Source organism: Penicillium malachiteum (assembly GCF_028827825.1).
Source record: "Penicillium malachiteum strain IBT 17515 chromosome Unknown utg000001l:1.0-8184562.0:1.0-8186909.0, whole genome shotgun sequence".
NCBI lineage: Eukaryota > Fungi > Ascomycota > Eurotiomycetes > Eurotiales > Aspergillaceae > Penicillium > Penicillium malachiteum.
Window position 1 is genome coordinate 196440 of NW_026643094.1, and position 23594 is coordinate 220033.

At 46.0% G+C, this 23594-nt stretch overlaps 9 protein-coding genes across 9 annotated transcripts; 6 read left to right on the forward strand and 3 right to left on the reverse strand.

Moving 5' to 3' along the window:
* Positions 1 to 4174: 4174 nt before the first annotated feature.
* N7483_000070 (putative C2H2 finger domain protein) lies at positions 4175 to 5482 on the forward strand (the record flags this gene model as incomplete). Its single annotated transcript, XM_057083508.1, has 2 exons — positions 4175 to 5311; positions 5363 to 5482. The coding sequence occupies 2 exons, from the start codon at positions 4175 to 4177 to the stop codon at positions 5480 to 5482; spliced, it is 1257 nt and encodes a 418-aa protein (XP_056949657.1).
* A 966-nt stretch (positions 5483 to 6448) lies between these two features.
* N7483_000071 (uncharacterized protein) lies at positions 6449 to 7850 on the forward strand (the record flags this gene model as incomplete). The annotated part of the gene is made up of 3 exons (XM_057083509.1): positions 6449 to 7102; positions 7174 to 7367; positions 7433 to 7850. 3 exons carry the CDS (start codon positions 6449 to 6451, stop codon positions 7848 to 7850), a joined length of 1266 nt encoding a protein of 421 aa, XP_056949658.1.
* A 329-nt stretch (positions 7851 to 8179) lies between these two features.
* N7483_000072 (uncharacterized protein) lies at positions 8180 to 10012 on the reverse strand (the record flags this gene model as incomplete). The annotated part of the gene is made up of 2 exons (XM_057083510.1): positions 8180 to 9903; positions 9979 to 10012. The coding sequence occupies 2 exons, from the start codon at positions 10010 to 10012 to the stop codon at positions 8180 to 8182; spliced, it is 1758 nt and encodes a 585-aa protein (XP_056949659.1).
* A 2433-nt stretch (positions 10013 to 12445) lies between these two features.
* Positions 12446 to 13851, forward strand: N7483_000073 (uncharacterized protein; the record flags this gene model as incomplete). Its single annotated transcript, XM_057083511.1, has 6 exons — positions 12446 to 12583; positions 12638 to 12864; positions 12914 to 13053; positions 13109 to 13203; positions 13260 to 13373; positions 13429 to 13851. 6 exons carry the CDS (start codon positions 12446 to 12448, stop codon positions 13849 to 13851), a joined length of 1137 nt encoding a protein of 378 aa, XP_056949660.1.
* Positions 13852 to 14614: 763 nt separating this feature from the next.
* Positions 14615 to 15184, forward strand: N7483_000074 (uncharacterized protein; the record flags this gene model as incomplete). Its single annotated transcript, XM_057083512.1, has 1 exon — positions 14615 to 15184. The coding sequence occupies one exon, from the start codon at positions 14615 to 14617 to the stop codon at positions 15182 to 15184; it is 570 nt and encodes a 189-aa protein (XP_056949661.1).
* A 104-nt stretch (positions 15185 to 15288) lies between these two features.
* N7483_000075 (uncharacterized protein) lies at positions 15289 to 16044 on the forward strand (the record flags this gene model as incomplete). The annotated part of the gene is made up of 1 exon (XM_057083513.1): positions 15289 to 16044. The coding sequence occupies one exon, from the start codon at positions 15289 to 15291 to the stop codon at positions 16042 to 16044; it is 756 nt and encodes a 251-aa protein (XP_056949662.1).
* Positions 16045 to 16261: 217 nt separating this feature from the next.
* On the forward strand, positions 16262 to 19040 carry N7483_000076 (Zn(II)2Cys6 transcription factor; the record flags this gene model as incomplete). The annotated part of the gene is made up of 5 exons (XM_057083514.1): positions 16262 to 16344; positions 16402 to 16429; positions 16496 to 17368; positions 17429 to 18010; positions 18081 to 19040. The coding sequence occupies 5 exons, from the start codon at positions 16262 to 16264 to the stop codon at positions 19038 to 19040; spliced, it is 2526 nt and encodes an 841-aa protein (XP_056949663.1).
* A 202-nt stretch (positions 19041 to 19242) lies between these two features.
* N7483_000077 (MFS transporter) lies at positions 19243 to 20625 on the reverse strand (the record flags this gene model as incomplete). Its single annotated transcript, XM_057083515.1, has 2 exons — positions 19243 to 19876; positions 20021 to 20625. The coding sequence occupies 2 exons, from the start codon at positions 20623 to 20625 to the stop codon at positions 19243 to 19245; spliced, it is 1239 nt and encodes a 412-aa protein (XP_056949664.1).
* Positions 20626 to 21512: 887 nt separating this feature from the next.
* On the reverse strand, positions 21513 to 23318 carry N7483_000078 (putative MFS transporter; the record flags this gene model as incomplete). The annotated part of the gene is made up of 6 exons (XM_057083516.1): positions 21513 to 21672; positions 21730 to 22197; positions 22252 to 22666; positions 22730 to 23015; positions 23071 to 23096; positions 23153 to 23318. 6 exons carry the CDS (start codon positions 23316 to 23318, stop codon positions 21513 to 21515), a joined length of 1521 nt encoding a protein of 506 aa, XP_056949665.1.
* Positions 23319 to 23594: the final 276 nt, after the last annotated feature.

Sequence of the window (23594 nt, forward strand, 5' to 3'; positions counted from 1 at the left end):
GTGACGCTTGAAAGTTATTCTGAGTCTGTGGTTCGAACTGGGATTCCCTTGGTCATGCGTTAGATCATGCGTTAGATGAGATGAAACCCCCGATTACTCACATGTGCAGGATCTCGGAATCGGAGTATATATCTCGATCGATCGAGACCACATGAGCATTAGTAGCATAACACTGTACCGATTACATAGTATAATTCATACAGATCATCAAAGCAGAAGCATTGAACTTAGAGATGCAGAGTAGAAATGTTGTACAACGTTGTACAGCATCTGAATACTCTCTACCCCACGATGCCTCATCTGATACACAGCAGATGGGAAAGCATATAGCCGACTTATTGTTCCACTATTAACACAAGGTGCAACTTGAGGTTCATAGTATTTGACGCGGGAGAGTCCAGTGAGACCTCTGGATTTCTAATAAACATCAGAATATATGGAGTACTCGTCTGATCTGATTCTAGGAGGAAACATGCACATGTGGGAACAGTTGAATTGAAACTACGACCAAAGTTACCAGGTGATCACACTAGTATGTTCCACCTGCACCCCATGCTAGTGCAGATGCAGTCGAGCATTGTCTAAACACATGGAGATATGATAGGCAACGCGGCTCAAGTGGTCAGTGTTAGCATAGCCACTCCAATTGAAGTTGCCACTTGCCACTTGCCACTAACATGATCTAGTGCGTGATAGATCACTTCCAGTTATTATTCCCGACCTCGGAGCACAGTCCACGTAATCCTCGATTGAAAGTGAAACGAATTTCAATATCAAATCCAAAGATTAGAAACTAATGCGAAACAGACCAGCAGTCACAACTAGTGCAGCAAATGGGAATATTAAGAAGAGTTTCTCCGTACTCGGCATTGGTTCAAGCTCAACAGATCGGCAACATACCAACCAAAAAGGGAGAAAGCGAGAGCGAGTGAAAAAAAAAGAAATGAAAAAAAAAGAATGAAAAAGAACATCCCCCCCCCCTCCCCCCCCCACAGAAGTACCTGCAAGAGTCATGAACGCCGGCACAGGACATTCCAATCCACTCCTGCAGAACCAACCGAGCCAACCACCAAGCGCAATGCAGATCTCCCGGGGGATCTTTCACATCGACTTACGATTACCTTTCAGCAGAGCCTTCACTTCCCTGATTTCTGAATTTAGGGGAGTCCACGATCAACGCCAACCGTGAGCCCCTCCGCCGCCACAACCGGCAGGAACCGACGCAGGCGACGATCGCATGGCTCGAGCCCGGAGAAGGGTTGGTGGATCCACTTGCGCTGTCACATTTCAACTGGAGCCGCCTTGCATGAGAGCTGGAGTGTGTTCAGTGCAGGGCAAATCGGGGACTGCAGTAAGAATCCGGGAGAATTGAAGGTTGGTCAAAGACTAAAGGACGGAAGATGCGTCCATACTAAAAGGTTCTTAGTATCTACATTAGCACCTGGGCAAGAAGGATTCAGTTTTTTAGTCATTTGATTCTTTTTCTTTTGTTTCTTGTCTCAGACTAAGCACTAGCCTGATCCTGAGTCTAGCATGAATAAGATTCCTATTCTGGAGTTCTCCGAACTGAGTATATGGGTCCACTCTTAGGACGTGGGTCGAATGGTCAATTCTCGCAATCCTCCGAACAAAGGTAATGCTTAAGAATGTGACCAAGAGAAAAAAGGAACTCAACCTTGGAAAGCATGTCTGACAAGTTGAACCTCGGAAGTAAAGAATAATCGGAGGGAATTACAGACGAGGACTAGTTAAAATGTTATGTACTCTACTGAATTCGATCTACGGAATACGGGGAAGTTCAAGACACCTGGACAGTGGAAGCGAGGTGATATTAAACCCCCCCATTTAATTTTATAATTTTTATCTTTTATAATTTTATGTATGAGCACGGGTCACCTCGGTTGTTTTCTCTTGAACTTTTACTAGTACTTGAATAGTCTAGACCCTTACCAATGTTCTTCCAAGGTTCATCAAGTTTCCCCTCGCGTACATGCATTAAGTCTATACGAAGCATATCATTCATTCTTTGAACCAGGGATCGACAGGGCATTTGATTTCAACAGTCTTCAAGTCCAATCATAGGATGTGATTGGGTGATAAGCCTCATTGAAGTGTGGAGTGCTTTATCACGGTGCCATTTCCGAGCGCCACCCCGATCACACGCTTAGTATGAGAAAGGTGGAATATAATAAGACAAATGATAAATTATAAGAAAAGAAAAAAAATAAAAAATAAAAATAAAATAGACCCGGGGGAATGGATGCGGGCAAAGTTTGGACCAATTCTGGCAAAATCCCGTGGACTTAACTGTAGACCTAAGGGTAAGCGAAGGGAAAGAAAAATTGAGAAAGAAAAGAGAGAAAAAAAAGAGGAAAAAAAATAGAGGGAAAAGGGTCAAGTTCGATGAAGATAGACCAATTAGAGTAAGATATTAGATGAAAGAAGGGAAGAGAAAAAATGGAGAAAAAAGAAGAGAGGGTAAAAGAGAGGGTAAAAGAAGACCGGCGAACCCGGAGCAAGCCTAAACCAATAATACTAATGCCGAGTCCCCTCTTTAGCTTGTTAGCCGCTAAATCTTGGGAATTGAAGGGAATTTCTAAGGGGACAAAGTATTGTTTGGGGGCGAAAAGGGGGGAAATTCTTGCAGGTGACCAGAAAAAAGAGTGAGAAAAAAGGGAAAACCAAAAAAAATTAATAAAAATCCTAATTTGTACTAGACAGTACTGAAAGTGATTTAGAATAAAATATAAAATAAAATCAAAACAAAATCAAAAAAAAATAAAAATAAAAAAGAAATATTAGTCTAAACTACATTGGATCAAGAACCTCTCCAATGCTTTTGAGTGCTGCAGGGAAACCAATCATAGTAACCCCAGCTCGCTTGCCTCTACCCGGGGACACACTGGAGACTCTATGGAGACTCTAGACTCTCTCGTATTTGGCCATTCCCGAGCACTTGAGTGTCCGTGCGAGTTCTGACATGTTCAATGTTGGGGATGAGAATAGGCGATATAACGGAGTATACGGAGTAGAGCTATTATTCTAATATTCTAATATGTTATTTTGTATTTTTTTTATCTCCTATTTCTTAATTTATAATTTCTATTTCTATTTTCTCATTTTTATGTACTATTATTTTTTTTACTATTATGGTCAGATGCAAGGAGTCACATTTCTACATATACTCAGAGTAGTAAACCAGGGAGAAAGATAGCATAGATAATATAGCTCCCTAGGCTAATTTCCTTCAGTGCTCAAGTGCCCAAGTGTGGCGATCGATAAGCGATCTCGATTTCGCCTCGGAACGGCCAACCGGGGACACTGGGGCTGTCAACCACGTTGCGACTTAGTTCCTCTCTTACTCAGTTAAAAAACGTATTTTTTATTTTATTTTAACTTAGAAGCGTACTTTATTTTAATTTACTAGTACCTACTTAAGTACTAGAATATCTATTTATTTAATTATATCTAATTTAATTCTACTAATATAATAAACCCTTCATTTTTCGCTAGAATTTGCCTTCTCACCTCCCATATCTATTTTATCTTTTTATTTCTATTATTTCTATTATTATTCTTAAACTATTCACTTTTTCCCGTTTTCTCCATTTTTTTCACTCCCCACGGCCCAGACCCAACTCGCCCGTGGTTCCATTTATTTATTCACCTTTCATTTCTATATAATTCCCTTTAACCTCCCCCCGCGCACGCCCCAACGCCACGGATCTTTTCTTCAGATTCTCATCATGCCCTTCCCGCGCTTACGACCGTGACTTAACTTGTTCTACTTTAACTTGAACTTGAACTAGTCAAAAAAAAAGACTCGAACGATTCTCCCCTTAATCCTCCTCTCTCTCTCTATTTCTCTCCCTCTCCTCTCTCTTTCTCTCCTCCCCCTCCCCTCCCACGAGATCGAAAAATTTCCCTTGCTCCACTCCCTTTTCCCCCTCCGATCGCAACACCCAGCGATCGACATTCGCCCCTCCTGGATTCTTCGAGCCCTTCGGGGGCCCTTCCTGGTGGTCGAGACTGGACGATCAATCCAGGACATACGTTTTCTGCACTTCAAGTTCCCGTGAACCTGCAGCCCTCTTTATCCGATTCCGATCTCTACGCGGCTCCCCCGCGAGACCCAACCGTCAACCTGGCGACCCTCGCGGTCCCAACTGCCCCTATGGGGTCGTTGGAGACTCTCTCCGCACAACCTTTAGTCCATCGACGCCCTGCCGCTCCAACCCTTCCAAGTTTTGAGCTTCCTCCGCCGCAGTTTGGTCTACACGGGAGTAGTGTCACTCCGAATAAATACTCCACACACGCGCATCCACCATCTTCGCAACCACCTGCCAACGTGAGTGTGGGAAATCTCCTCACCCCGCCCGCGACAAATCAATCGGGAGAAAGCGCACTTTCTCATCATCACCATCATCAAACATTGGCATCACACGGAACCACCGATCTACCGCCTACATATTGGTCGGGAACGAGCGCGTATGCACCAGGATCAGGATCGGCAGGGACACCAACGTGGGTCTCCAGTGTGAATTCCGCGTATCAAGCACGTCCAGCATTATTTTCTCCAGGCGCCGTGGGTCGGTCCGCCGTGACATCTCCGCCTACTACCGATGGTCTTCCCCAACCCTTTGAGGCGCCTTCACTGGCTTCCTTTCAGCAAGGGTTACCCGCACCCGCTAGTCTCCCACCGAACGTTTCGCATCCCGCGACCATGGCCTTGTATCATCCCTCGGGACACGCCACATCCCCCGCGCCACTACCATCCAACGATCCCTATGCTCCTAAACACCCATCACTCTATGGCGCTCCTCCGCCACACCTAGCTAGTCCGCATCAAGGCAGTTACTCCCCTATTTACGGCGCGCATACGATGGGAGCTGCTGGGTTGGGAATCAACCCTTCTACGCGAATGTCCGCGCAAAGTCCAGGGGGTCAACCACCATTGGGATTTGCGCGACAACCATGGCCTTCATACTCTCTTCCCGCGATGAATGGACCTGTAATGACCAACATTCATAATCCGAACGCTCCAATGGCCATGATGGGAGGAATGCAAGCGGGAATTTTACCTGGATTTAACAGCGGTCATGTGGCCAGTACTCAGCATCTTTACGGAGGTCATATCCCACCTCATGGCATCTCCGCACCTGCACCAGATCGCCCATTCAAATGCGATCAGTGTCCGCAAAGTTTCAACCGTAATCACGATCTGAAACGACACAAGCGAATTCATTTAGCCGTGAAACCATTTCCCTGTGCTCATTGCGATAAGAGTTTTTCCCGCAAAGATGCACTAAAGGTATTCAACCCTCCATTCATCATTTTACAAGTTCTATACTAACTATCTCAGCGACACATCCTAGTCAAGGGCTGTGGCAAGGACGGCGATTCCGACGGAACCAGTACACAAGCGGATATCAAAGGCGAACGAAGCGAAGACGGGAGTCCGCTGTTAAACGGACGAGTCTAAATCTAATCCTACCATTACCATGTTTTCTGCATCCCCTGTTCATTACATCAGATTCCGCCTCGACCACATACTCTCCTCACTGTATTTATTCTAGGAGGGTCGACGAAACAATGTCTACAGCGGTTTTGGGAGTCGAGGGCGTGGCATTTTGATTTCATTTTTCAATTTTTTCTAACTCATTTCATTTCTGATTTACCTTGTTCATGTTTGTTTTTTTTTTCGCGAGGCGATGGTGTGGGCATATCGGGGTCTTCATTCTCTGTTTGATTATTGTGTTTCTGAGCCTGACGTGTGACGTGTGTACTGATCTTTTTTGATTTACCAGCGAGTCCGGATGGACATTTCTAGCCGGGAGTTGGACTCGGTGTTTGGTATATAATTGATAACTGCATGAATCATTCCAATGGAGCATCACTTCGTACCAGCAGATGCCTTCATTATCTGAATCAACCTTGAAGTATTGCAAATTAGACATCTGGAAGTAGAACCCGATGGATGAGGACGGGATCTTGAACAAAGAGAACCCTGTACACCCCTGTCCCCCAAGCCATTGATACGAGTACATTTCTTTGTTCTCTCATCTCAATATTTGTAAATATCACTGCCTATTGAACCCTGAAGTGGAGAATTCCATAACGCCTCACCCGAATAGGCTGATCGTCAGTCCGGAGCCATGTTCATGATCCGAGTCAAAAGGAGACGCCATGGCTGATAAACCAAGCCAAGTGGAGTACCTTGCCGGAATTCTTTGAGTCGCGTCTCAGACAATAGGTTAGAAAATAGGAGGGGAATTAAGAGGGGCCAAAAGCCTAAGCCATGGCGCTTTACTGAAGTATTTATTTGTCCCTTCGTCGGTACTTTTGACCTGTATAAGATTACCCTGAATTTCGTATATACAGGATATCCCCACGTCAACTGGTACTTTGAATCATGAAGATGATTATGGATATACTACCCCTAAGTAGAATGATTCTACTTGGGATGATACTCGCAACTCTCATCCATCAAACATCTGCTATCGCACCAGCATCGTTCCCAAATCTCTTCAACCCAGCCAAAACCAAAACCCATACTGGCAGTGACAAGCTCAGACAACGTACTTCCAGTGATACTACAGGAATAAAGAATCACTGGAAATACGAATTCCCAAGTCCCCTCGAAAATGGCAGCGCTCAAATCCACAAATCCATTCAAACGCCTAACAAATCCCTATCCACACAAACCCTCCTTCGACTCGACCGACCACAGTCAAGCAAGATAACCCCTAGCTCATTTGACTGGTGGTACTACGATGCCGTCTCAAGTAGCGATGCAACGGAATCGTTGACAGTGACGCTATTCACCTCATGCGCGAACGCATTTCCATGGCTTGATTCCAGTGAATCTTCTGTGCTTATCGCATATATCTGGATCTCATTTGCGAATGGATCTAGTTTCGAGGGATATGTACCTGCGACACTAGCGACCGTTTCTGGTGGAGGATTGATTGGGGTTGCTAGTATGGGTGAATGGGAAGGAACAGGATTTAGCTGGGTTTATATTGGGGATGATTTTTCGGATTATGAGGTTATTATTGAATCGGAAGAGATGGATATCTATCGGACTTTGAAATTGACATCGGTAAGTAACAGTATACTACCTACAATTAATTAGGGTTGAGAGTTTCAATGTCGATGCTGATAATTCTATAGAATCTCGCACCCCATCTACCACGTGGGATCTCTTCAGACACCACTACACTGGAAATTGAGAATGACTTCGGCTGGGCGAATCTGATTCCCGATGCGAATGCAACTGTCGATATGAATGTGAAGGGTACGAGTCTACAATTTCAAGGACGAGCATATCATGATAAACTGAGTTTACCTTCCCTACCTACCATTATGTCCTTCCATTCGAATATATGTTAACGGGTATACAGAACTGGTCCAATAAACCATTCATATCAAGCATCGACAGCTGGTACTGGGGACATGGTGAAATAGGCGGCTACTCCCTCGTCTGGTTCAGCGGGATCTCATCTAGTAACGCAACCCTCGGCAGTACCTATGTCTCCAAAGATGGAACCGTCCTCGTATCTACATGCGATACTACGAAGACAATCGTTCGACCAACAGGTAACGCTACCGCTGCACATTATCCACCTGTAGCGGGCGATACTCCGGATGGGTTTACTGTTGAGATTGAACTTGCGGAGGACGAATGGTTACGGGTTAATGTGAGTATTGCGAACGAGGTTGTTGGGGATGGAGAGTATCATATTCGATGGACGGGAAATTTGGTGGGTTCTGTTGAGGATAAGGATGGTGTGAGGGCTCTTGAGGGAGGAGGAGTTGCTTTCTTTGAGCAGTTTGCGTTGGTAGAGTAGATTTCCTGTGGTGGTCGATTAATGTGTTAATAGACCTTGGGAGTGATGGGTGTATTACTGGTGTATAGTGTGGTCAGTTGGTTCAAGGGGTATAGTTGATGGAGATGTGTGTGCCTGTGTGTACTTGTTTTTTAGTTTATAGATGAACGTTGGCTTGATCTCGAGAATAATGTCATTTTTAGTCTTGTGTCTCATGTTGAAGAGTAATTTGGATTCGAAAGACATATCATAACATGGTACAGGGTATCTCGCGGAATGCGCGAAGAGCAGCAACGAAACAAATACAAAAGGAATACAAAACAAAAGCTAGAATAAGTTATTCATCAATATCAGGTCGACTTCGCCTTCCACTCATCCACTAATCCCTTGTAATCCTCAGCACCATAAGGCTGGAACGCCCGTGCCAGAAAACCACTCTTCCGCTCGGGGGATAATCCCAGGTCACGCAGCATAAGGTCGACATAAGGAATAGCATCAAAGACAAAATCAGGGTTTCGCTTGCCAAAGCCCGCCGGATACCGGTATTTGCCAAACTCAGAGTGTAGGGTCGTTTCCCACGCGAGATCAAGGTCATTATCATCTTCCTTCTTTGAGTCCGAGGCGGCCCGAACGGCAGGAGGACAACGCTCCGTCGATGTAGGTGTGAGATCACCTCCGAAGTAAGCAGAGATCCACAGAGCCTGAGCCTGTGCGATGAGGGTCGTGTTGATGGTCATGGGAATGCCCATAAATGCCAAGGAGCGATCTTTCAGTGTCGACAATGGAATCATGAACCGAGCGAGACGGAATGGGTGTGGTACAGCAGCCTCGGATTCATCATTTAGTGGATGGAACTTAGGGTTAAGCTGTGGCTGGTCGGTCAGACGGGGAAAGCGGCGGAGAATCTCTGCGTCGGCTGCTTGCACCATCTTATCATCCAAGGGGTCTGTGCTCCAGGGAAATCCGAGTTCACGATCGATGCCTTCGGGTAAGAACTTGAGATTGGGCGTGCAGCGCCAGCCAGTGGAGCAGATAAGTGCACTCGTGGGTAGATATTCACCCGTTGATAGATGAACGCTGTGGTCGGCAAGATGTTCCAGCTCGGCAACGTGGACCTTGATCGTACCATCTTTCACCAAGTCGAAGAAATCCGTTGGGTAGTTCAGGATACTCAGGGAAGAGGCAATCCAGAATGGGCTTACCCAGGGCTTGAGCTTCTTCATTTCGGGATGCTTATCATATCCATTAAGTTGCACCACGTCGTCAGCAAGTACAGACCAGAACGCATCGACAATCTTGCGTCCAAGCCAGGTACCGTGGAGAAAGCTTCGCACGCCAGTGTATCCATCAGCGTCACCCCAGATACAAGGACTGAACCAGGTTAAAAGGCGGGTGGTGACTAGCTTCTCCAGCCACTTCTTCAACGGGGTCACATATGGTGGAGCCATCCAGCAGGGACCATGTCCAGACTCACGAATGACCCAATCCACCTTCATACCCGCGGTCGCGCATGCATAAGCAGCATCCCAAGCGGACTTGGTACCACCGAAGACGGTCACGCGCTCTCCAGACTTGAACACCTCGTCCTCATACTTGAGCATATCGCGACAATGGAGCAATGGGGCGCCAAAGCTCTCTTGGCCCTTAAAGGTAGGCAAATACGCTTGCGATGTGATACCAGTTGCGACAATCAACTTCTTCGTCTCAATGACCAGTGATTCCTCCTCATGAGCCACAGTCAATTTCCAGGAACCATCGAGATTGTGTTCAGCGCTTTCAACACGGTGACCCAAACGAATGCGATCCAGGAATTTGAAATGTTCCGCATACGCGACAAGGTACTTTTGCACAATTTCACCTGGAATATGCTGTCCTTGCTTCACGCCGAAGGTCTCCTCATCCATCGGGAAGTCACTGTATTCATATGTCCCCAGCATGTTGTTTGACTTGAGACCCCTGTACAGGCGGTCTTGAGCCCATACTCCACCCACCGAGCTTGCTGATTCCAGTAATAGAACATTGCTCTCGGGGTTCACCTCTCGGTATGTCTTGACGGCAGCGAGCCCACTCCAGCCTAAATATCGAAGTTAGAGAAAGTGTCGGAAGGAATTGAATTCCGAGAAGCTGTATTGAGCAGGAATTGACATACCTGCACCAACCACTACCAAGTCTACACTCTCCATTGTTTAGAGAAAGGGATTTGAATCTGGCTTGAGAGAACGAATGACGCGGTGAGGATGAAGCTAATGCATGTAGGAGGAAAAAAGAAAAAAAAGAAAAAGCGGAGATCAGAATCAGAGATCAGAAGATCAAACAGCGGAATGTGAATCAAAGGAGATTGATTCCGTGAAAGGTGAGAAGTTTCGAAAATGGTTAGGTGGGGAGATTCCAAGGTTGATGCAGATGGTCAAAATGACAATTCCCGGGGATTTTCCCTCCACTTTACTTTCACTGTTTTACTCTACCTCACTTCTTCTCTTCTCCTTTTTCCAATTTTTCATTATCATTCTACTAAATTCTTGATCTAGTCTACTTTCATCTGGTTGGTTGTCTACTTATTAAGTGGGCCCACATATGCAACAGAACAAAGAACACTCTACACTACTTCTAGTGTACGGACTCTACGGAGCACTCTGGATGGAGTATGGACTCACCCATAGTGAGTATAGTACATTTATTGCAGCAAGGACCAACCATCGGATTGGATGCTTAATGGCACTTATGCAGCTGTTCATTTCCGGGACTAATTTGGTTTATTTAGTGTTCAAACCAAGTGGACTCTAAGCTCCATTTCTTCCTTACGGACTGCTCCATTTGGCGTCTCTGATCCCGTCGCCTCGTTCCTGGATCCACTCGACTTTCTCCCCGTTTGAACTGCGAGATGTCAAAGCGCGGACTCGACGATCGCTAACCTTTCTGATCCTCTTTTTTCCCCCTGGAAGCGAGAAGCGAGGAGCACGAGAGTCTCCACCGGAATTCCTAGGATTATTCCAGTGCATAAGGAGGTGGCTTCAACAGAGTTTTGGATATGGAGCGTTGCATGGAGTTACTCCCCGCGGTTGTTGTTTACATGCAGCTCTCCACTAATTGACACTATATCAGAAACTATTGCTGACTATCACAGTCCATTCAAACAAAGAAGAAAAAGCAATAACAACAAGAACTCAAATCGATTCAATCAACGGCGCGGGTAATACATCGTTCCACGACCCACCGACCCACCAGAAAACGTTCAGGAACGGGAAATTTCGTCAAGAGAAGTTCTGAAACATCGATCCCGAAGTGTCAGAATGTGCCGGTGACATGACATCGGTACTGAGTACTGAGTACTACAACCCTTGACCGCCCAAAATTGCACTCAAAATTGGATCTATTGGTGACGTGAGATTCATATCCTTGCACTCCCCGAAAATCAATCTCCAAAACAAAGTTAAAAAAAAGCAATCATGGCCGATTCTACAGAGTAGATGCGATTCCTGATGATTCAAGGGCTCAGACCTACTTAGTAGCATCGGGGCCAATCTCCGACCAGACAGATCAACATGCACGATAGTCAAAAGTCCCAAAAGTATCTGTCGCGGCACAGCCCCATGACTGGATCGGCTAATCGCATGATTTTAACTGCACTGTACTTGTGCAACTCCTGAAAGACAAAGAAAAAATCCAACCAGACTTGGATCTCGCAAATTCGCTGTGGAGGTACCTGTGCGTCTCCTTTTTGGTGTAACCGATCGTGCTCATAACAGGGGAAATGATTCGAGAGTCGGACAAAGAATTTGAATCATTAGAACAGACCTAAGTCTAGGTTTGTCTAGTCCTGACAGCGCGTCTACGACGATCTCACCCAATCAGGCAGGTCTGTTATCCACACCAAGTCCACATGAAAGAACAAGAACTTCTGCCTACCGAGTGTACTCCATAAGAACCAGAACTGAGAAGAAAATAGTGGATTCCTTCACGGATCGCGGGTCTCAAAAGTTTCCAGTAACCCGCAAACCGGGAATGTTATAAATTGATCCCCGATAGGCGTTTGGTCTGGACCATAATGATCTACCGAGATGATGAGAATCCAGAAATGAGAGTGACATCTGTGCCTCCGGAAGATCTAACCCGTGCATGCAATGATGCACATATCAAAAAAGGAGAAATTAGAATAAAAGTAAAAAAAAAAAAAAAAAAAATAAGAAAAATAAAAATAAATGGAAAATGATTCAAGCGTCGGAACAAGCTATCAACATGTAAGTATCCACCAATCTCCATCTATGATGGTTCACCGTTAAACTAGACGAACCCATGGCGTAGTCTTGAAGGGCCGTGTGGGCTATCCATTTTTCTTCTCATTTATAAACCGACTAGGATTGCGGGCTCACTTCTTTGTCTGGACTGGTTCCAATGAGAAGAAGAGGACCGAGAGAGAAGAGAGGGGGAAAAATATTCAAGATATTCTTTTTTTTTCCTTTTCTTTTCTTCTATTTGAAACCCCCTGGGCTAAGGACTTAAATCTTTATCTGGGTGTAACCCCCCGAATATTGACTAAGGGTCAACCTTCATTTCCAAAGGTTCTTCTGAAAGAATAGAGAACATTGCTTCCAAGATTCAAGTTCTCCACCTTCAAGATGAGTGAGTTTGCGACAGAGGCATTCACTCTTTTAGGAGTGGCCATTGTGATTATTGGTCTTAGAACCACAGCTCGATGGGTCATGGTCGGACCTAAGAACTTCCAAGCAGATGATTATTTTATGCTAGTGGCTTGTGTGAGCTCAGATCAAATTTACTCAATGCTTTCAAGTTTATGCTAATAAGATCAGGTGGTGTATGGACTCGAAACAGCAGCCGCATATATGGTTGGTGCGTGGTTTGAGGGTCTCGCGAACAATGCCATGACAGACAAAGAAAGAGAAACGCTCTCACCAGATTCAAAAGAATATCATTTGCGGGTTGGTGGATCCAAGACCCAAGTGACTGGTTGGTCCCTTTATACGCTTTTGTTATGGCTATTGAAGACATGCATGGCCATTTTCTATTCTCGATTGACGTGAGTACAAAGAAAAATGCAAGCCATCGCATTTACTAATCCAGAATAGAGCTGGTCTGATCAATATGCGACTTCGAATTCACATTGCCTACGTCTTGATCGCCGTGAGCTATGTTGCAACTATCTGCTCGATTCTCTTTGGCTGTCGCCCATTGAGCAAGAACTGGCAGATTAACCCAGATCCGGGTAGTAAGTGTTATAACCTCTGTATCCTACAACCCCATACTAATTGTTTATCAATTAGACCACTGTCAGCCTGCTGTGTCGAAAATTGACATTTACGTGACTGTTGTTCTCAATGTGGCGACTGATATTTACCTGATCAGCATTCCTGCGCCCGTAAGCTCCTCCTGAAACTAGATTGTGGCAAAAGGACTGTTACTGACATCTGATAGATGCTTTTCAAAGCCCGTCTTCATTGGCGCGAGAAACTCGAACTCCTTATCCTCTTCAGTGGTGGTCTCTTCGTCATGATGTGTGGTATTCTGCGCTGCGTTCTAATTCTAACAGTAAGATCAAATATTCGCAACCCCAAAAATTCATTCTAACAGATATCTTCCTTAGGCCGGAGCAAATGGCGCCGAACAAGCAGGCAGCTGGGCCTGTCGCGAAACCTTCGTCGCTGTCGTAATCGGCAACGTCCCAATGATCTACCCTCTCCTCCGTCGTCTCGCCCGTCGCGCGGGATTATACCTTACCACAAAATCCGGTTCACAAAGCTATCCCGCCTACCAATTATCCGAAGGAGACGCAAGCGGCTATGTGAAGCGCAAGAAGTTCCGACACCCACTTTCAATCCCGGCTACAACACAGTGGAATACTGTTAGTGACGAGCAGATGATTTTACCGACTTCGAGACAACAGCCTCCTACATGTACGGCTGGTGAAGGGGACTGGGATGCAATAAGCCAAGGGAGCCATAATGGAGGGATTAAAGTGGTTCACGAGACGATTGTACACAGCGCGGAAAAAGATTCGGGATTATAGATTGGAATGGATACGAATATATGAGCGTTTACAGGATTTGTCTTCGGTTATTTGGCGCGTTGTGATTTTGAATCTCATACCCTTATAATACAGTTTGAGATCATATGAGTTCCCCCTCCGTAGAAGCCCATGGTTCGAGTATTTCCCGTAGTATAGCCTCTCAATGTAGGGTTCTCAGGTCCTGCCGCCTCCTTCCCTCTCTTTTTCTTCCGAGCCTGCGCTTCTTCCTCCTGGTTTTTGCCGACTTTCTCACCAGTCCATGTCCGGATCGCGCGCTTCCGGCTTGAGGGTATCCTCTGAGGGACTCGAGTAGTACTATAGACAATCCACATGGCGCGGAGATGAGGACCAGACTTCAAATGCAATTAAAATCCACCGGAATAATTCTATAAAGGGTTAAGACAAGGGTGATCATGATATTCTCCCCACCGGAGAAAAGACGAGTTCAAGATGTCTCGCGGATCAAAATCCGGGGAGAAGTTCGATCAACGCGGGGCTGCAGAACGCCTCCTGGGCTGATTTTCTTCAGGCGGGTAAACTTCGCTCAACTTACAAGTAACCCGGAGCTCCGCACTCCCCACACTTCTCAACTTGTGGGGGAGAGACAGTCACGAATCACCGGAAAATGGAAATCAAATATGCCCAGTTCAGGAGGGGGAAACGGAGCTCCGGTGTTTCTGGATGGGGATAAAAGGAGACGTTATTCTCGCCATCATGATCGGCCTTGTCACGCGAAATCATTCCCATTGAACTACCTTTCAAGATGTTCACCACGGGGCTTTTATCATTAATCGCGGTCGCATCGCTGGCACAGGCAGATGATATTACTGCTACAGTGAATCTTGCCGTGTCAAGAGGCGCGCCTTATCACTGGGCTTCTGGATTTATCTATGGTATCCCTGATACACTTGACCAAGTCCCCGACCATTGGTACGAGGATATGGGATTTCGCTATGGTCGAGCCGGTGGAGCACAACTCGAGGCTCCGGATCGAGGCTGGATCTGGGGATTGAATGAGTACTATGGTCGTCTCAACTCAACCCTGTCCAACTATGAAACTTCCCGGAAGTACGGCGCTGATTTCATCCTCCTCCCGCACGATATTTGGGGCACTGATCATGCGAACTCGTCGACTGTTTGGCCTGGTGACGATGGTGACTGGACAAACTACGACCTCTTCGTGAAAACCTTGATGAGCGACCTCAAATCGAACAATGCGCTCGAGGGCCTTGTTTGGGATACCTGGAATGAGCCGGACGGGAGCTCGTTTTGGGCACGAAGCCAGCAACAATGGATTGATCTATACATTCGGACAAACAATATTCTCAGGTAATTAATTTGACCTCCGATATAAATGGAACATAGACTAAATATGTCATGTACAGGGAGGACTCGGACTTTGACAAAGTCTTGATCTCGGGACCAACGCTAGCTAACATGCCCGAGGCTACAAATACCTGGTGGACAAATTGGCTCTCTCAGATTGCTGGAAATGACACCATTCCAGACCAATATGCCTACCATTTGGAAGGGTCACCAGATGACTTCTACGATGATCTCCAGAATACAAACGTCTCATTGGCAGCTCTTCTGAAGACCTATGGTCTTCCAGAGCGACAGATCAACATCAACGAATATGCCACATTCGACGAGCAAATCCCAGCTGGCGCAGCTTGGTGGATCTCTCGACTGGAAAGATACGATGCATACGGTCTTCGTGGAAACTGGCAGTCTCTCTGCGTTCTGCATGACCTGTTCGCCAACCTTCTCACCAAGGTCTCAGACCCAACTACCTGTACCGACACCGACTACGTTGCAGCTCCGGAGTACCAAGTATACAAATACTACAACCTCAACATGACCGGCGAACGACTGAATACTACTGGTACCGGCGATCGCTTGATGGATGTATACGCCACTGTTGATTCCGACAAGGTCCGCATTCTTTGTGGAGTCCGGATCACAGAGGGTACTTGGCAGATTACTGTGGACAACATGGATGCTGTTGGACTTCCATCTTCGGGAACAATTGACATTCAGACTTGGGGATTTGCTGGTACATCAGTATGGGAAGAAGTGGACTCCCCGAGCGACCGTGGAATTGTCTCGCATACCTACTCTGGTAACTCGTTGACATTCCCCATATACCAGACTGATACTAGTACAGCCTGGGCCTTTGAATTTTCTCGCTAGGGTTTATTCGAGAAGGACTTTTTCGAGTGAAGAAAATGAAATATCGCGTATCTTCAAGTTATTCTCTCATTCTTTTCGTATTCTTGGCTCCACCGTTCGAAGATTCCGATAATTCCGTTGGACCCACATAGCTCCAATGGCTCTCCACATGAATTCCGCGTAGCCGTTCACCTCGGTATCTTTGTCAAATATGCGAAGATCAGAGACAATTAATATGATGCCGGAGAGTGCCGATGAGGACGGAGGCTCATCTCCTCCGAGTAAGCGAGCAAAACGGGCGAAATATGTTTCAAAAGCATGGTATGCAAAGGTTGCACCTAACATGGATGATATCCGGGACTGACTGGCATTCGAAAGCGACCAATGTAAAAAGCGAAAAATCAAAGTAGGTTTCCGGGAAATCCCTTTTTGGTACATCTTGAACTAATTGAATGTACCACCTGGGAATAAGTGTGATGGCGATTCACCATGTCGAACCTGCATTGCCAAAGGAGTCGAATGTCGGAGTAGTGGAACTGACATGCGTGGGAGATGGAGATCTCTAGCAGATCGCAACGAGAGCACGCGCACTGGCAGGGATCTTGCTTCTCGATTGAGTAGGATTGAGCAGCGACTAAGTCATATGAAAACTCCAGAAGTTCGTTCTCCAGATGTCGTGCAGCAAGATTCCCACCGAGATATCCCGGATCCCGAGGAAAGACGAGCATTCGGCCCGGGAGCCATGCAAGTTGGTGTATCTGAAAAGGTTCCAACATTTTCTGGAGAGACATCGATCACACATAATATGTCTGTTGTCGAGAACCGGCTAGAGCAGATGGGTGTACAGTATCCGAGACTGAGATCTGCGTCACCAAGCTACCCGTTTAGGTCATGTCTAACACCATCACCGGAAATTCGACGTGGCCATCGACATGAGTCACAAACAAGCTTGTTCCGACGAGTTCTCGATGAAAGTGGATTGGTGCCGGATAAAGAGCAGTGGAATGAACTTCTGCAGACCTTTTGCGACGAGGTACATATCTTAGTGCCATTTCTTCACTTGCCCAGTCTGTGGAAGTTGTATGAAGATGTGTGGGAGACTTCCCTTGGTGAAAATATTGATAGTGGAGAGAAAAGCGGTATCAAAAGAGTCCAGCTTGCGCATATTCTATTATGTCTTGCCAATGGAAGATGTGTCGAATCATCCCGTGTTGAACATGAAGAGAGTCGATATTCTGCAGGCTGGAGCTTGTACAATGCGGCGCGAGATATTTTCGGGGATCTGTTGGATGGGTTTCGTCAGTGTACAGATCAAATATTTGTACTTCAGACGTATCTCCTCATGGTAAGACTGCACAATTGAGTCGGTTTTTGCGGATTCATCACTGACCATCCCAATCCCTAGGTTGTGTATCTTTTCCGACTGGATGCTCATGGCTCCGCTGAAAAGGTAATTGCCCTTTCTATATCTCACGCACACCATATTGGCCTCCAGAGGGACCGAGTGGTTGCGTCCATGAATCCTTTCCAGGCCGAATTATCTCGTCGTTTATGGTGGTGTCTCTATCTTATGGATAGAAGACTTGCCATCGAAACCGGTCGTCCATTCCTTATTCAGGATGTCAACGTGGATGTTGGCCTGCCTCAAAACGTAAGTGATGAATGGCTCACTAGATCCCAGAGTGTTTCGGATACGGCAAGTCTGGGAAACATGGAGTTGCCTGGACCCGAGATAACTTCGGTTCATTACTTAGTTGCCATGGCAAGCTATTCTAGGGTGGTTGGGAAGGTCTGGGAGGCCCTCTATGGCGCGGCAACATCAGAGTCGACACCCAGTCCTCTTTTGAATGAGTACCTGGAGCATCTTATTACCCAGTCACAGAGAGGCATTCGGAACGAATTTGCATATGATCCTTGTAATCCATCAGAAAAAAAAGCTGGACATTTGTCCTGGTGGCAAGTCAAACAACGATCTATCATGCGTATAGTACGTCCTGTCTCCAACCTGGCCTCCTATATTCATCTGGACTTACTTGCTGACAACTTGAATTTGGTAGAGATGGTCCTCCCTGTACTTGTTAGTCCGGAAACCCATGCTCCAAAAGGTCTGGAGTCCCGATCAACCCGCCCCAGAAGCTATCAAAAATGAAGTCATATGCATGCGATTGGCGCAAAGCATATTCAGTGATTTCAACAGCATGCCGGAGCAACATCCCAAACACACTTTTCCCTTTCTACATTATATCACCAATGCGACGATCATCGCTTTGGGGTTGATAATTAGACAGCCATCATTCAAATCGGAGTATGGTGAACTCACCCTACGTGCTGCCCGATCACTGTGGGAACACTGTCGCAAAACATGGGTCTCAGGCAAAATGGTAAGAACTGTATGGAAGCTCAATCAAATGGCAGATGTGACCATAAATTTGTCTGGAGATCGGTTCAGAGACAATATGAGCAGCCAAAATCCAAATTTGGAAGGATTTGTTACTCGACAACCACTCCCATTATCCACCTTGATTACATCGGGGTCTGGCTCCATTTCAGCGACTGTGGCATCCGTTGAGAACCAAAGCGACCGTGAGGCTCTATCAAGAATTGACACAAGCAGAGGTGACTGTCAACCAGCTCACTCGATGAATGGCATAGCAAGTCAAAGAAGACCGCTGTCGTCTGCAATTCCCGATCCCACATATTCTGCGTATCGCTTTGAGCCACACGCGCATGTTCAAAACGCAACAAACAATTCAGCTGTTGACAGAGGACCTGATCTCAACGGAAGTGGACGCGAGAATGTGTCATTCGGCTCCAGTCGGCAAATGGAAGCAGTTGCTCCTGACATGGTACGACCTCATGGCGCCTCATCTGACACTCATAAAGCAGACAATGAACCAGTGGAGCTTGAAGACCTGGATATGTCATTCACGGGAGAGATGATCAATGGGGGAATGGAATGGCTGCAGTCGCTTTTTGTGAATGGCCTTGACGCCCCCTTGCCTCCGGTGTGGGACTGACCTCGGGATGGTTACACGTATGAATTCGAAAACTAGAAAGAATGAAAAGTCAGCATAGATTTTACCTACGTCAAATTCTACAAAGATGTTTCCATTATATTGATCTCAAGCTCAATCCCATCCAAATTAAATTTGCATCTATTAGTAGTACTCCCTTCCAGTAACTGTAAATCCATTGGCATGTTTGAGCTGCCATCTCTATCTAGCGGATCCCTTTCATAATCATGGGACTGCGCATTCTAATCTTGTGACCATATTTATAAAAGATAAAAGGGATAGGAATCAAAACCACCTCAATCAGAGCCAGCATTGTTCCAGCCCACTCCGGACCCAGCGTATCATACATTTTATTCCCAGCAAGAGGGAGGACACCCGCAAGACCATACCGAATAATCGAGTTCCCAGAAAGGGATGAGGCTGCGTAGACAGTATAACTCCCAGCCAGATAGTTCGTCGCATAGATGAATACTAAACCATTTCCGAATCCAAAAGGAAGACCCGCAAGGATTGGGCAGATCCAGTGAACTGGTGGTCGCGCAGTCCACGCAAACCAGAATTCTGCAATGGGAATCATGAGACTACCAACACAAACAGCAAAGACAGCAGCCTCTGGAGGTGGACGACCAGTGACGGGATCTTTTGGATGTCTTTGAATTATCCGTCTGATCAATGGTTCGATGGACACTGCAACTGCGGTCCCTGTTCCAATGCCACAATAAGCGAGCCCAGCGATACCGGGAGTCCAGCCTCTAAGCTGTTCGAATACGATCGGATATGCGACAAAGCATAGGAATAGTACCGCATAAACAACACCGACGTAGAGATTCCAGAATATACTGTTGATGAAAGGTTAGCTTGTGGACTGACTCGAGAAGAAAGAGACATTTTACCAAATTGGCTCAGATACGGTCATTCGTAATGGTCTGATCAAGTTTGTTTTCAGAATTTGAAGACCGGTCTCTTCATGATCAAAACGACACCACCATCTTTGATCACCAGTTTCCTGTTGCCGTTTTCGCGCTCGTTGTCGAAGAAGCGCTGGCGCATAAGTTTCTTTGACAAAGAACATGAGGACAAATGAGACTCCAGAGCATATCAAGACAACCCAGTTTATCCATCGCCAACCAAGATACTGGTAGACGAAACCACCAATTATGGGACCTGCAGTCGACTCGTCAGATACTGAATTGAATTTCATAGTGAACGAAAGCATACCGAGCACTGGACCATTCATTGTTCCAAGACTCCAACAGCTCAAGGCGAGAGCACGATATTCATCATCCGTTACATCAGTAACACTTCCTGGGGCACTTGCAATCCAGGCACCTCCAAAAAAACCAGCAAAGAATCTGCATATCAGGACTGCCTCAATATTCTTTGCTAAAGCCACGGGCAAAATCATAAGGGCGAATAAGGTCACCGAGACTAGGTAGACAAGTCGCCGTCCATATACCTCGGACAGTGAAGAAAGAATGACAGAACCTATTGCGAGACCAAAGAGATTTGTAGTGAGACCCAAAAGCACAACTATATCAGATGAAATGTTGAAATCTTTCTGGATGCCTTCGGTACCCGATGTATACATTGTGGTGTAGATCACACTAGAACTTGTCAATGATTTCCTGGAAAATTTAACCACTCGGAGAATAGTCAAAATTCTCCGAAAAAAAGCAAAAAAGAGAACATTCAAATGAAAGAAACCTTGGAAACATACACAATAGTCGTCGAAAACGACATGGCGAACACAATAAAGCTTCTATACCAAACTGACCAATTTCGGGGATTCTCAGGGTCGCCATCCTCCCATGTAATCTCAAATTCTGGATTGCGGGATATAACCGCGTCGCCCGACACTGAACAAGATTTTGAATCTTCCATCGTCTCCGAATGATGTTCGATACGACTTCAATGAATTGTTTCATCTTAAGGGAAACTGGACTACTATAAGAGCCAGGATTCTGCGGGGTAAAAAAATACGGAATCTTCAAATGTTAAGATTCCGCAACACTCTAACGTGATCGGGCTAGATAATACTAGCAGGGTGTCGTATATTTATGGGGCGACAAGAATTAGAATCCGTCTGAAGCTGCAGATTGGCTTATCAAGGGACGATCTTATGACACGACTCGGATACGGCACGATGACCTTGCCAGGGTTTTCCTGATGATCGAGTGGTTTGACCAAAGCGCTGGCTATGTTGAGATGAATGGACAAGGGACTGAACATTTGAATAAAAACTATGTTGTATCTAACCTTGGAAGTGAATCGATGATATCGCAGGATGAGGTGAAATATTTTCATGTATCTTTATACGTATATACACAGGATGCCTTCAGGCTTTTGATGTTTTGGTCATTAGTCTGATCCACCTCCAGAAAAGGATCAGAGATAAACGGACACGGGTTGAATGTTTGGCTCACGTAAAATTCGAACCCGGAGATGCTGCAGATTCATCCAGCTCCGATGATCTTCTCACAGAACATATCTGAAGAACGGGTTTTGCTTGTCCGTAAGATCGTCGAAAGCAATCTTGTCTCGCAGCACCTCGTCAAGCTCCATTTCATCACGGCGACGGTTTTCTCTCCACAGAATGGTATACAACGCAACCGCCGCTGCAATAGTAATGCAATAGCTAATTTGTGTTAGATTTAGGCAAGGTGAAATGTTTCAATTTAAGAAGGCGACTTACCAAATAATCATACCTTTCCACAACTCAGGATAATGCTGGGCCTTCGTGCTGCTCTTGATCAGCTGAGGCCCAATAATGTTTCCAACGGTGTACGCCACAAAGGTGGTCGCAGCCATGATGGTTTTCTTGGTAGCTCCAGCAACGTTACTGGCACCGATTGTAATAATAAGACTGACGACCGGGCCAAAGAAACCAGCGAGAGCATAACCAGCGACCGGAGTAGCTGGGTGGTATCCCCATTGGGATTTCCAGATCATAGTACAACCAGCAATGACGGGAAGACAGCACGCAATAAGCATGATGATACGTGTGTTGGGTATGATGGTGGGAATGTATCCACACAAAGGAATGAAGATGAGACACACTCCACCCACAGGGAACTGGAAAAGGATCGAGTCAAGGGTATCATAGCCAAAGGTGGCTACAATGAGCGGCCCGAATCCAGAAACGGCTCCGTTGATAGTGTACCTGTAGATGTTAGCTTGCAGAACGAAAAATTTGAGAAATCTTAAGAGGACTCACGCTGCCCCCATCATGATAGCGACCAGATAGACCTTAGCATCCGTGAATGCCTCTTTGACTTGATCCATCTTGATCTGTTGGCATCGAACACCCGTCTGACCCCTTCGAAGGCGCTCTACAGCAACCACCCGTTCCTCGGGAGTGAGGAACCATGCGGTAACAGGAGAGTTTGGCATGGTGCAACACCAAATACCAAACAAGAAGGTAAGTGCACCGGCGAAGATGTAGATGTACTGCCAGCTGGTGAGAGCACCAGATGTGATTTGACCAAATCCGTAGTTCAAAGCACCACCGATGATGGTGAACCATCCAGTTCCGGAGAACCACCAAGCCTGTCTGAGAGTTTGCTCTTCTTGAGTGTAATAACCACTGACAATAGTCATGAAGCCAGTTGGAATGACACTCTCGATGACACCTTTGAAAAGTCAGATAAAGATGTTCTTAACTCTTCAGTCAGCAGGGAAGGAAAATCACATACCGAGGAAGAATCGCTGCACATACAATCCCTTCCAGGATGTCACACCGGCTGTTGAAGCGCAAGTAATGGCCCAGAGTAAAACAACAGGGCCAAATACATAGCGTAGGTTGAACCTTTGCAATACCAAAGTCATAGGGTACAGACCAGCAAGCATTCCAAAGTAGAAGATGGAGGTTGCCCAACTAAGGCGGGACGTATCAGTTGTCGCCGGGGTTGTTGAATAGTCCACAACCGACAATCCTAAGTCGGTGGTCATACCAAAAAGAGATGCACTGCCCAGAATAGCCTGAGAAATCATTAGTATTCATCGCTGCAGGAAGAGTTTTGATTGAAACTCATACTTTATCCCAGTAAACAATACCATAGCCTAGAATTACCAGTCAGTTGGGTTATATGGAACATCTTAGAGTAGAATGAACATACCGATCAACATTGCAGGCATAAAGTAAAGATCAATTTTCCGTAGCACTATTTTGGCAACGATTGGATCAATCTCATGCGCAAAGTCGCCTACCACAGCTAAAGCTGCATCTTTTTCGGCATCATGCATAGGTTCGTTGGCATTGCCAACGCTTTGAACCTCAATCATTCTCCGTCGCTCCAAAATCCCAACAGCAAAGGATTAGTTTCCAGCTAGAAATCTGATCAGCTCCTTTGCCTTCGATATAATGCAGTAATCGAGATTTGAAATGAGATTTTTACCTTTTAATCCCAACAATTTTGACTTTTCAGTTCTTAATTTCAAGATTCCCAATTAGGACATTGCGGGTAAGTGTATACCTCACCGCCCGGGAAATATGGCAGAATCGGCATGGTGTGGTCCGTGGGGCTTAGTCATATTTTGATGCCATAATCATAAGGCTGC